We start from the raw sequence: 12,797 nt of genomic DNA, 5'->3' as shown, positions 1-12,797 counted from the left end.
GGAGATATAGTGGATGGTTTGACTTCATGGTCTTACCAATAACTGCTATGAGGTTGGATGTGGCGTCCTCTCTATCGTCTGCCGAGAGAGAGGACTGACCTTTCAGTTTGACAACGTAGTCCTCCATAATGCCGGCTGCATCTTCCTGATTATAATAGAAAACGTTTGGAATAAGATTTTTTCATCATTTCATGATACCGAATGTTGCAGGAAGGTACACGTTTTTGGAAAATATCGAGTTCATAACGCATAATTGTCCTTTTATTAGCAAACATTTTGATAATTGTTTTTTTTTATACGAACACACGCGGGACATTACCTGCGCTGTACCGGTGAGCTCGTCTTCTTTCACGGACATTTGCGCAAGAGCGGCAGCCGTTCCTTGCATAGCTTCTACATTTGAAGGATTGATTCTCTTGAAACCATTCATTAGTGTAGCCCGAGTCTGACGACAAATCAAACGTTACTAGTAAGTCACCTGTTCTTTCACACACTTCTTTTAAATTATAGTTCAGGTTTTGTTTTAACATTTATCAATCAAATGAAAGAAAATTTTAATCATCAAATAAAACCCCAATAAATTTCATACCAAATATATAAAACTGAATATAGGTTCAAAAAGAAATACAGATTTTCAGTAAGATCATATCAAGGTTATTGTGAAAATTTACTAAGGTCGTTTCACATCTTCATTTTAAAGATTTTTTTGCAGAAAAAGACAGAATATTTTAAGGTGTTTTTTACTCCTATTTCAAAGCATGTTTTTTCAAAACAAAATTGGGCTTGTTAAACATCAATTATCTAACCAAAATTTGTTTTTAAGTCTTATCTGGAAGACATTCGATACTCTCTTTTAAAACTTCGACTTTGTTTCCAGAATATCTCTGAACTACGATTAAACACAACACATTACTTTGCTTCCAATTCTATCTAACGTTGAAGTAAAAAAGTTATTTATAATGTTTTATATTTGGTCTCAATGATTATTAGATATCAACCTGGATACGATGTTCTTTTTCTGCTGCTTGCTGGGCTAACATTTCTTGTTCCATGGCCAAACGTTCTGCCTCTGTCAGATTCTGCGCAACAGCAATGGAAGCTGTCAAGTTTATAATAAATATTTATTTTTCAAGTCATATGATATGGAGTGTTAATATCCAATATGAATATGTAGAAATGAAATATCACCCTGATTTTTCTTTACATTAAAAACACCTATATCATTGTTATTGTGAAATGCGTGAATTCATAGTTAGCTTGTTCTCTACATCGTGGCAAACCACCCCAAGTAGCTATCAATATCCTGCCTCAATCAATTCAAAATGATGTTCTGAATTTAAATACGTCACTATGTGCAGGGTAGGAAGACAGAGCTTTATAGAGTTACCAAAGATGGTTTTATTTAACCAAATTACACTGTATATATAAGTCAATGAGGGTGAATTCAGTAATTGTCTCAACAATATGTGCTACAACTTTACTATATTTAACTCGGTATTCTTTGGCTGACATTGTTGTTAGCGTGATATCACTTAAAGCTTTAACAAAGTTTCACTGTACAAATCTATATAATGGGGATAAGCTTACTAGTTGTCTCCACAATCTGAGCTGCGGACAGAGCCCCATCAGCCTCCTCATTTAGAAATTTGGCCAAGGTCAAGGACATGGGGGCTAACCTTATGTCGGCCCCAATAAGGTATTTGTCAATCTGTCCACCAGGGTTAGTCGCTGTGGCGATAGTGTTTTTTATATTTGTAGGCTGTGCTGGTTGAACCTTTCAACAAATTCGGGGAAAAAAATCAAATATATACAAATACAGTAATGTTCACATAGGGAACTTTATATTACATTTCAAAATACGAAAGACATTTCATAGTAGGACTCTTCCACAAAGCTTTGGTGACCATTTTCGGTTATAAATTTCTATTTAGAGTTGAACTTACAGTAACTGTGCGGAATGCTTCTGCATAAGCACCACTCCTGTCATAAGCTCTGGCGAGCACATAAACATTGAAATTTTCTGACTCAAGACCGTCTGGGAATGGGTTTTCAAATCCTAAATTGTTGCTTCTTGCTGTAAAACAAAGGGCAGACATACTACGATGGTATGCATATTTCTAATGCATCTAATAACATCTCAGGTCTTTTATTCTTTTATCTTTCTGTCCATTTCCTTTTTTAAAGGGGTCTATATTTGGTGGATTGCTCGGCCACCTTCCCACCACGAAATGAATTCCTTCATGAATTATGTTAAGAAGTCTCATATCATTACAGATACAAGCTTATCTCCAAAAACGCTTCCATAGAACCTGTAAATGTTGATTTTCCACGAAAAGTGGGCCAAGTGAATTTGATCGCTTCCTTAATATCCATGGCACATATTAATATTGATATTTAGGGGTTTTTTCTGCTACAAATATTCTAGCTTTATCTCATAAATATTCGTGGCGGAATATTTTTATGCATTTTCGTGTACACTTTTATAATCTCACTTACGTTCTTGCCGAATTAAATTTTGATCGTTATTCATAGATCATAAAAATAAATAATTCATCAACGCTATAACGTCTATATGAAGCCGCAAAAATAAAGCGATACACAAATATTCCCCCTCCGGTATTGAAATAATTTAAAAATTGTGTCTACTCAAGGTTTGAGTTGTCAAATTTAAAGTGTTATAACGTTAATTTTCATTAGTTAAATTAATGCATAAATAACCTTCAAACTAGCCATATTTCAAATGTACATATTTTACATTTTTATATTGTACAACATTATACTCAACATTTTTTTACTTTAAAACTATGTGTTTGTCCCTATGTTTTTAAAAACAGATTCTAATCTCAAGAAGGTTCATAGGTCTTAAAACATTATGTTTTGTCCTTATATTTTGTTAATAGAGCTTTTCATCTCAAGAAGATTCATATAATCTTAAAATGATATGTTTGTCCCTATATTCTTAAAATGACATTCTCATCGCAAAAAGATTCATATAGTCTTAGAACATTATGTTTTTCCCCTATTTTGTTAAAAGAGCTTTTCATCTAAAAAGATTCATATAGTTTTAAAACACTATGTTTGTCCCTATATTTTGTTAAAAGAGCTCTTCTTCGCAAGGAGATTTATGTAGTCTTAAAATGATATGTTTGTCCCTATATTCTTAAAAGGACATTCTCATCTCAAAAAGATTTATATAGGCTTAAAACATTATGTTTGTCCCTATATTTTATTAAAAGAGCACTTCATCTCAAGAAGATTCATATAGTCTTAAAAACACTATGTTTGTCCCTATATTTTGTAAAAAAGAGCTCTTCTTCGCAAGGAGATTTATATAGTCTTAAAATGACCAAGACTTTCTAGCCCCATTAACAGTTTGTAGCACTCACTTCCTTCATGAAACCATGTAATGGGTCCACCTGCGTACAACCTGTAACCAAACTTGTACAGGCTCATCAGGGACCCGTCCTCGTAGTCTCTAAAGCCACTGGCCGACACGTAGAACTTCGTCTCGTAGGCAACTCCACTTCCAGGTGAAACTGACACACTTCCGGGCGTAGGTTTTTCATTAATTTTGAAATTTAATTCAGAAATACCTAAGTGAAGAAAAAATATATATTTTCTTCCACTATATTCAAAGCTGATTTAAGTTCAATGTTTTAAAATAAAATCCTATTCGCGATAGAAATAAGCCATTGTATTTTACCTTAGTATATATTATAAGAATTAATTCACTTTAATGTTAATACATGCATAGTTTATGATATATCCCAAACTTTTTTTCCAAAATAATATTTCATATGTATATCATTGTGGTATCTAGATACAAAAAAACTGAATGATTATTGGACCTTTTGTGAACTATTTTGCTATAAAAAATAACATCAATGTTAGTGTAAGGGAAATAATTTCAAAAATTGTATTTATTAAAGCCCTTTGACCATTCCTCCAGGATTAATTTTATGGATCCGCGCATGTTAGAAAAGAACTATTTACTTGTTTAAACATAGTACATACCGCAATGTGATTCGCTGGTCCCCCATCTCCAGGTCTTGACAGAGAAATAGTAGCTGTAGGAACTGTTTGAGGTGAAACGAGCTACCACCGGGTCCACCGCCATGTGTGGTCCCTCTGAGCCTGTGGTGGCTTTATGGATCCACTCGGTCTCCGAAATTAGCTGTCTGCTAAAGTATCCCCTCCCCCATGGTACACCGTAAAGTGACCACCTGAAAAAAAAAATCAAGTTTATGTTCCAACGTGGCGCGCCTCTAAAATTTTTGTTACAAATCAGATGTGTAGGTACTCTATACGGGTTATTTTCGCCGGTATTTTTTTTTTTTGCCCTTCCACACTAACAATTTTGCCATGGCTTTATTTACGACACCGCTACGTCTTAAATTCATACAGAGTTAGAAATATATACTCTTTCTGAATAACACTGATTTAAAAATTGTTTTGAGTTATTGCTATGACAAGAAGGATGACAAAGTACAAAATAATAGGAAACAAACCAGGGGCGATTTCTATTCTTTATAAAGTATCTAATTTGTATAATACAAAGATATTCTATTAAACTGTGAGTTTTTTTCCAAAAAGTAAATACTGTAAATAAGGTCTTTATGTAGTTTTTGTTGATCAGTTTTCGTTAATTTTGTGATTACCTCTCACCTGCGACAGTATTTACTAATTACACATAATATAAGCAAAGTCGCAAAATTATGTTCTAACGAAACTTAAAACAAATTAAAAAAATTAATAAAATTGTCTCTCCAGAGTTTATATAATTTTAAAGTAATTGTTGATTTTATATAAACTCCAATCCTGCGGAGTATTGAAAAAGAGGTGTACACATTGACTTATGGATAATTAAGATGGAGAGTATAAGTTTCGTGCTGTTATGACTCATCGGCCTTTTACCTCGAAACTCAAACTTAAACATGATTAAGATCTGGACGATGATGCAACCGGCGATATTAAAAAACGTATAAACACTTCTTTAGAAACTTTTATGTACACTACAATTATGTCCGATTAATGAAAAAAAGGAGCTTGGTGATCAACAATTTCCTTATCAGATCTATCAAAAATTGATAACATGTTTTAAGCCATAACGTATTCTTTAGTAAACATGTATAAAATTTAGAATGCTTTCCTTTATCTTTATAAAGAGCTCTTCTTCCTAAAGAGTTATATACAGTCTATAATGGCCACAACTACAAAGGTATCTTAATGTTGGACGTACAAGTCTAAGGTTTACCTAAAGAAGAAGAAAGCCCCTCTGGTCCAGCCATCAATGGATGACTGTAGAGAATATCTGCTGGTTGGGTTCATTTTGGGTCCACAATTTGTAACACACCTAAAATGACAATATCATGCTAGAACAAATCTGCTAGAACAGGTCTGTTCCAATTTTAATAGTTTATAACTAGAAAATGATATTAAATTAAAAAAAAGGATATTAAGCCCTTCATTGCTGTTAGTATTTCATCAGAAAAAATATTATTTCATTTCAAATATCAGAAAATAAATAGCTGATATCTGACAGTGTCTTTGATAAGGAATGGAAATCTCTAATCCTCACTTCGTTTTTCGCTATTCACATATACCTTAACTATCCCTGAATATGTAATGAAAAGTAGACAGCTCATGACAGATTTATATTGCTAACCCTCTCTTCGCTATTACCATGTTTTATTTTAAATATCTTCTAAGATCAAAGACAAAAAATACAGTTTCTTACTTGAGGTTGACACGCGGTGGGTTACCCATGGTAATAAACAACACCAGATAATCTTCAGCCTGCCGGTTGTCTTTTCTGACTATCATTCTAATTTCAACATAGTCAACTTCGTACATTTCCCCCGTGTAGATCTTGACAACCCCGCCTGATGCGTTAGCCAATTTTCCTGAAATTCAAAAAAAATTCTAGAGTAGGTCTTAAGTTATTTTTTTAAGTTAAGTTGGTTTTTTTTTTCAAGTAAATCTGATGTCAGCTTTAAATACATGTATTATCTCAAAAATAGAGCAGTATCAAGAGTAAAGGGCTGATTATTTCAAATTCTCAACAACCTCAGTATTTATGGGAGCCGTATTTACAGACTTAAATTTTTTTTGTTCATCTCTTTTGAGTAAGGTATTGACATATATTATATGTTATTCTCACCTGGTGAATCAAGCAAATCAATCTTCGAACACCCTCTGTCAGCATCATCCTGGTATGTACAGTTATGAGTGAAAGTCGAGGTAGGGTCAAAATTGTCGTCAAAGGTTGGCCAGTTCTCACACAACCTCCTACAGATCCAAATAAACTCCATGCCAGTTTTGTCTTCCGGTGACGCATCTGGATCAAAAGTCTCTACCATTCCATTAAGAATTAAAGGCAACTCACTTCCCCACTGAGCCTGAACAAAGTCGCCACCTGCGATGTTGGCTATCAGAGGAGTTGCTACGATTCTTAATTGGGTGGAATCGATGGAGTACATCCCCATTAGTTCGTTCATACTGACATTCAATTCAAATCTGTACAGACCGTAATCTAAGACTCGAGGTTCAACGATCAGATACCGTGCACCAATAGAGTACACATCTGCTCCTCCAAGATCAGTGATTTCAGTCTCATTTCCAAACTCTTCATCGATCTTAAAAACAGTCCAGGAATAGTACGCCACCTTTGTTGATGTACAGTTGATGATGACATCAGAGTACACAGTGAGTTGTTCCGACCTCAAGACATTCCTCATTGTTGGATTGGCAGAGTCACAGTTGGGAGGCTCGCAGACGTTTGGAGCTGTGAGGTTTACATATGGCCACCAACACGGTCCCTTTGTCACACCTGTGTTGTAAATCGCGCTTGTGTGGGACACGTAGTTCTTGCATTCTAAGGTCGCCTCGTATGATCCCTCAAACATGAACATGTTGTACATCGTCACGTTGTAATCGTCCGGATTGGCTACTTTGTCATCGTACCAAGGATCAGAGGGATGTGAAATGAACACTTTGTTCGGGTCAGTCCAGTACCAGTTCCATTCCGAAATTAAACTGCAGAAACTTGCCTCCCCGAACATCAAGTAGCGACTTGGAAGGGACGTGTCGTCTTTAAAGTCAAAGAAATAGCAAGCATCAGAACCAACAGTGCCTGGAAAAACCTGATACTCAAAAGTTGTGTTTTTAGACCGGGGATCGTCAGTCGAAATTGAAATGTTAAAGCATCCTCTCTGGATATGAACAGTGGTAGCAGCGTTGGCGTGATCTGTCACAAACTTGTTCGTTGCGTTTAAAATGACATTATAGGTTATATCATCGGTGTATTCATAATAAGCATTCTGATCATAGTAGATCGAGGATAATCCGGAACTGTCGCCAAAGTCCCAGTGATATGTGACATGGGACCCTCTGTCGTGTGAAGCTACGAACAGAACCTGGTGTTCCAAAGCAAAGTAATTCTGTCCCGGACCTCCACCAACTTTCGTAATTCCCGTATCCGGGTCATGATCATACACAGTGATTCTCAGGTTAACAATCTTTTCGTACAAATCGTGGAGGCATGAATAGTTGACGTTGCTTACCAAGTTCCAGATGTTTACAGTGACTGAATAGTTTCCACCTCTCAAGTAGAAATGTTGGAATGGGAAAACTCGGGCCTTTCCGCCACCAATGTTGTCATCGTGGAAGGTTTTTGGCAGCTCCTGTGGAGGTGTTATTGTTCCATCGCCGAAATCAATCGTATAGGATGCGTTTGTAGGTCTTTCTTTGCTGTTTTGAAACAAAAGTTCAAAACTTACGCTTGTGTTATAAGTTGTATAGGTTGGAGGACCAATATCATTTGAACAAACAATACACTTAACTTCAAAGCCATCAACTGGAATTTGTACAATAATGGGACCTAAGGAGGAGGAGATCAACTGAGTGTTTATAGTGTTATTGCCCGATGCACCAGCATAAAACACACCGACTGTGTCAAAATAGTGTGATATGTTCATAGAGTTTAATCGATCGCAGGGTGAGACATAAGTCGGAGACCCATCACCGACCGTGATCGTACACTCGGCACGGGAACCCCAAGACATGCTTACGACAAGTTGGGAGTTCGTTCTGATGGGAACATAAACGGGGTAAGGCGTAAAGTCGAGGTCGTAGATTGGTTCGTCCACATCTAGAATCAGTGGGAAATACTCAAAGTCGACGTAGTTAGAAATGTTTACGGACACATTATATGTACCAAAAAGTGTGTAGTCGTGGTAGAAGATTATCTCAAAGAAACCTTCTAATCGTGCTGGTGTTGTGACGACTAAAGGAGGAGTAGTGGTGATATTGGTAGATTCTGTCGTAATGGAACTGTTACACAAAAGCTGGTATTCTTCCTCGGACATTGGAGCGGGGGTGGTAGTATTTGTGCTGTTAAAACTATCCATCCATGATGAGTTAGCGGCCTGTTGCAGAAGCTCGTACAACGCAACACAATCCAACTCCGTTGTTGGCTCAACTGTCTGTGCTTCCGTTGTTACTGTTGGGGGTTCTTCAAACAAATCGGTTGCCGTGTTACTGTCATTGAAATCTACGAAGTAACTTGCATCTGTGGCCAATGGAACACCTCCTACGAAAGTCAGTACAAATTTAACTGCAACTACCCCTACAGGTTCGAGCTTAACAGGGGTTGTCATAAACACTTCTACGTTTTCCACTGCGTACTGGACATACACGCTATGTATGCTGGTATGGAAATCAACAGGGTTTATCACGGAAAAATTGACGCCGTAAATACCGGGCGCAAGAAAGATGTGAGAAAAGCTATACCGCAGTGGGCTTACAAGCAGATCTTGATACAGGAACTCAAGAGGAGAACCATCAGCATACATAAAACTTGTGTTAAATCGAGAACAGTAGTCCATACCGATATTAAAAGTCGTATTTTCGCCGACCGGCACAAAAGGTCGATCGTTTATAATGGACAAGTTGGTTATCATGAAATCTATCCAAACCCCTCTTTCAAAGGTATAAACAGGACTGACCAGATTGGTGATGTTTGCCTCAATGACAAAATATCCTGTCCAGTTATAATTTACTGTGTTGATAATAGCCTCCCCATAACTCAAAGCCCAATCAAAATATGAAGTGTTTAACATCGATCCATTCATAACTACAGTTAGTTCCGTGTGAGTACCAGTACTAGTGATCATCGGAACCCCTCGTGGTGTTCCGAATGGAATAGGGTCAGTGTCGTTTATGAAAAAGTCCGAAATCGGAATTTGAACCGGAATGTCTAAAACAACAGTGCTGTTTCCAAGAAGGTTGTACGCTGTAAGTGTGAACGTGTACCAGTCTGGTTGTGTGTAGAAATAAGAGATATAGCCCTCAGACCCTGTTAAAAAAAACATTATAGATGTTTCATTTCGATTAGAAAAAATATGTTCCTCAGATTTTGTTTGAAATTAAGAATTAAATATGATTAAACTTCGACAGAAATACATAGGGTTTTTATATGAAGCGTATCAAAAGCAATCAAATATTACAACGACAAAAAACCTATGTTTTTTTGTATTCTATGGGGAAAGAATTTGATAATTTACACTTACTATTTCCGGTTGAATAAAATTTGCCGCATTGTAACGACCAGTACAAAAATAAAGTTTCTATTCATATTAGATTAAACATTCCACGTTATAGTAACCTTAACTGATAAAACAGTAAAGAAAATCGGCTATCATTAGTTTAATATATTGGTATTTTGTTATAGTTATCCAAAAAAGGAATACTGTCTTGTGCATATTTTCGTTTTGTATGAGTGTCCATTTTACCTGATGAGGTTCCGTTACAAGTCGATGTACAGTTGAGTTCCCCTGAGATGACGGAACAGCTGTCATTCAAGTTGTTTTCATCACAGAGAAATCCGGTGAAGGGGTAGGCGTATAAGAACTCCACCCCGTCCCCCACCGATACATGGTAACTCACATTGGTACCTGGTGAAAGGGGACATTAATATTAGTAAACTATTTTTCCAAAAACAACAGCAATTATCATCATTTTGATATTGATGTGCTTTATAGTAGGACCACCATGTAATGGTAATATTTGTACATTACTGTAATATCAACCCATAAATCTGTTTACTAGTACACTACATTAACCGACATCTCATTTTATCAACCGTTACCTTAACGTTCCTTTGTGTTGACTTGTTTTACCATAGTTTTTTTGTCTTTTAATACAGTCTCATCATAATAATCATTTAAATACACGTAACAGTACAACCGTTTTAATACCTTGACTAATGTTCCAGAAGACTTTTGTATCTTCGGTGAAAACAGTGGCAATTTTTTCTGCCCCTGCGGTCAAATTCATGATGACGTCTTGGATAATTATTACAAACTACAAAGGAAAACAAATCAACAATGCGTGTAGCTTTCAAATACAATCAGCAAGTATCTTGTTTCTTAACAAAATCTTAACAACCATTTTAAAGTTGGTGATATAGCGGCAAGCTTAAGTTTATCAATCGCTGCGGATGATCCCTTTATCTGGTCAATGGGGTGGTTACTCGGAAATCATTTTAAAATAAGATTCTCCTATCCATAGCTTATACCGACCGTGACTTGCACGTTGCTGACTTTGTTTTCCGCCGTTAGTGTAATGGTATAAACACCCGCTTCTGTCCACGTGTAGTTTGCTCCTCTGTCAGTGGAGTTCATGACGTCACCTGTACCGAAGTTCCAAGTGTATAAGATCTTGGTTCCGGGATGTGGCGGGACGTTAAGTTCTATGGAGTCATTGGTAGCTCCTATGCATTAAAAAGAGCATGTTAAATGTACTGGATAGCGCACCTTTCTTTCATTTGAGATATTTACACAAAACATTGAAATCATAAAAATCATCTACATAAGCAAGGCTAGAGAATCAGGTGCTTTGGAAATGAAACAATATAAGAATGATGTTTTATTGTCAACTGAAAAATATTCTATTTTCAAGTTATTTGAATTAACAAGTAATTGCAATGTGCTTTGTTGATTTTATCTTTAGAGAGTTAAAACACAATTGTACTTTTTACAATGGATGATCGACGATAAGAACTTGTAGCAAGAGGTCATCGGATAGACTCGGATACACAACAAAGACAAAACGTCGCAATGGTGATAACACTTGATGGATGTTAGTATATGTGCTACAAACATTTTGTTCTGAATGTTAATGTATCATTAACGATCCGTGTCAATCATTGGACTTACCTACAAAGGGTGCATCAATGATGACCCCGCCAATCACGATCTGAAGCTCTATCTCATGGACATAACTAAGTGGAGGCTGTGTAATCTCATTAGATGCCGTGATGGTAATATTATTGTAGTCCGCCACGGCACTTCCATACGTGTGTCTAAATGCGGCTCTCACGGGCATTGCGAAGTAAGCTTCTACAGCATGTCTCGCAGAAAGTGTGCTCACACCGGAACCGGAAATGGTATATCCGAGAGTTTCACGATTCGACCAGTCTCCGCCTACAGACCAATAAAATTCTTTGTAGTTATCAGATATGTCCAAAAGTTGGAATTGCCCGCCATCTTCTTTGATAGCTATTACGTCACCGGGGTCCATGATGAAGAGGTCAGTGTCGGGAACAGTGTAAAAGTGTCTTCCGGTTTCCGCAATGCTGAAGAGAAACTCGTGTACAAGGCTAAACGACTGGATTGGCAGCTGCGACCAATCAGTAGCTGGCGGTTTTTCAACCACGACACCTGTCGCCATGTTGACACACTTTGCCACAGCGAGGCTATAGATGGTTCCGGGCCCGCACTTGGTCACCCAGTAACTCCCTCTGGGCTGGTTGTAGCAGGATTCATTGACCGATATACAGGAGTAGCTTTTGTGACAGAATATCTGCGTTAGATCTGGTCCACAGGATGGGCGGTAAACCTTGTAAAAAAACGTGAAGTAAAAATATGAAAAAGTATAATAGGCAGACTGCATGACAAATGCTTGATATATTTTTCCGTATGCAAAGTTTTTTCTTCAAAGGGAGGGGGTACATGTATATACCTCTTACTTGCCATTGTTTACTTTGTGCCTGTAACCAATAGTTGACGAGGCCATCAGTTGATTAACATGTTCACCAATACCTCTGATATATAAATGGGCAAATATTTCTCACAAGATGGACATGAAAAATGTACTTGTATTTAAAACGGAACTTTATCTCTTTAACAACAACTGATGGCTATCGGGGATATAAGTATTTTTGCAGCGACTGGGTATCAACCTAAATAAATACACTTTGGTCGTCTTTTGGCGTTGACATTTGTAGAAAAAATAAAAACCATGGCATACCTGAACAATGATGTTTCCAGTGGAGGTGGCAGTGTAGTCGAGTCCCATCAGGGTAGCATTGGTCTTGACCACTGTGTCAGGGAACATGTATAGATTACTGCCGGGGTGTGACACGGGAGAGACAGGTCCAGAGGCCTTCCCCTTGCTGAATTCCTTGCATTCTGTGAATCAATATAACAAGTTTAACTTATTATTATCATTATATAGAAAAAAATACATTGTTAAAAATATATTTCAATTATAACTATATTTTGTTTATTTTCATTTTGGTGTACAGAATTGATAAACAATGTTGTGATCAAAAATACATTTATTATTATTTTCACTTTTTGTTGCTTATGATCGGTCAATATGATAAACCTATCCTAAAACAAATTAATGCGTTTTGTTATGACCAAAACTTAGAATACATGGTTGCGATACATATCATTTGATTTGAATTTCAAGTATTAATGTTCAGACAACAATAATACGAATTTCAGAATATT

General features: G+C 36.7%; 1 protein-coding gene across 1 annotated transcript in view; it reads right to left on the bottom strand.

Annotated features, from left to right (window-relative positions):
- Positions 1 to 12,797, bottom strand: part of LOC128164122 (uncharacterized) — a 74,559-nt gene that overhangs the window by 25,119 nt on the left and 36,643 nt on the right. The window contains exons 37-51 of the mRNA XM_052827869.1: positions 12,310 to 12,470; positions 11,217 to 11,898; positions 10,581 to 10,771; positions 10,257 to 10,362; positions 9,792 to 9,953; positions 6,161 to 9,355; positions 5,738 to 5,903; positions 5,255 to 5,353; positions 4,015 to 4,223; positions 3,387 to 3,593; positions 1,944 to 2,074; positions 1,588 to 1,774; positions 999 to 1,099; positions 320 to 445; positions 37 to 145 (exon numbers count right to left, since the gene is read on the bottom strand). Of these exons, the coding sequence (XP_052683829.1) occupies positions 37 to 145; positions 320 to 445; positions 999 to 1,099; positions 1,588 to 1,774; positions 1,944 to 2,074; positions 3,387 to 3,593; positions 4,015 to 4,223; positions 5,255 to 5,353; positions 5,738 to 5,903; positions 6,161 to 9,355; positions 9,792 to 9,953; positions 10,257 to 10,362; positions 10,581 to 10,771; positions 11,217 to 11,898; positions 12,310 to 12,470 (5,832 nt within the window). The remainder of the gene's footprint in view (positions 1 to 36; positions 146 to 319; positions 446 to 998; positions 1,100 to 1,587; positions 1,775 to 1,943; positions 2,075 to 3,386; positions 3,594 to 4,014; positions 4,224 to 5,254; positions 5,354 to 5,737; positions 5,904 to 6,160; positions 9,356 to 9,791; positions 9,954 to 10,256; positions 10,363 to 10,580; positions 10,772 to 11,216; positions 11,899 to 12,309; positions 12,471 to 12,797) is intronic.

Source organism: Crassostrea angulata, chromosome 9, assembly GCF_025612915.1.
Source record: "Crassostrea angulata isolate pt1a10 chromosome 9, ASM2561291v2, whole genome shotgun sequence".
Classification (NCBI taxonomy): domain Eukaryota; kingdom Metazoa; phylum Mollusca; class Bivalvia; order Ostreida; family Ostreidae; genus Magallana; species Magallana angulata.
The sequence above is the reverse complement of the archived record's forward strand: the minus strand, read 5'-3'. Positions and strand labels throughout refer to the sequence as shown.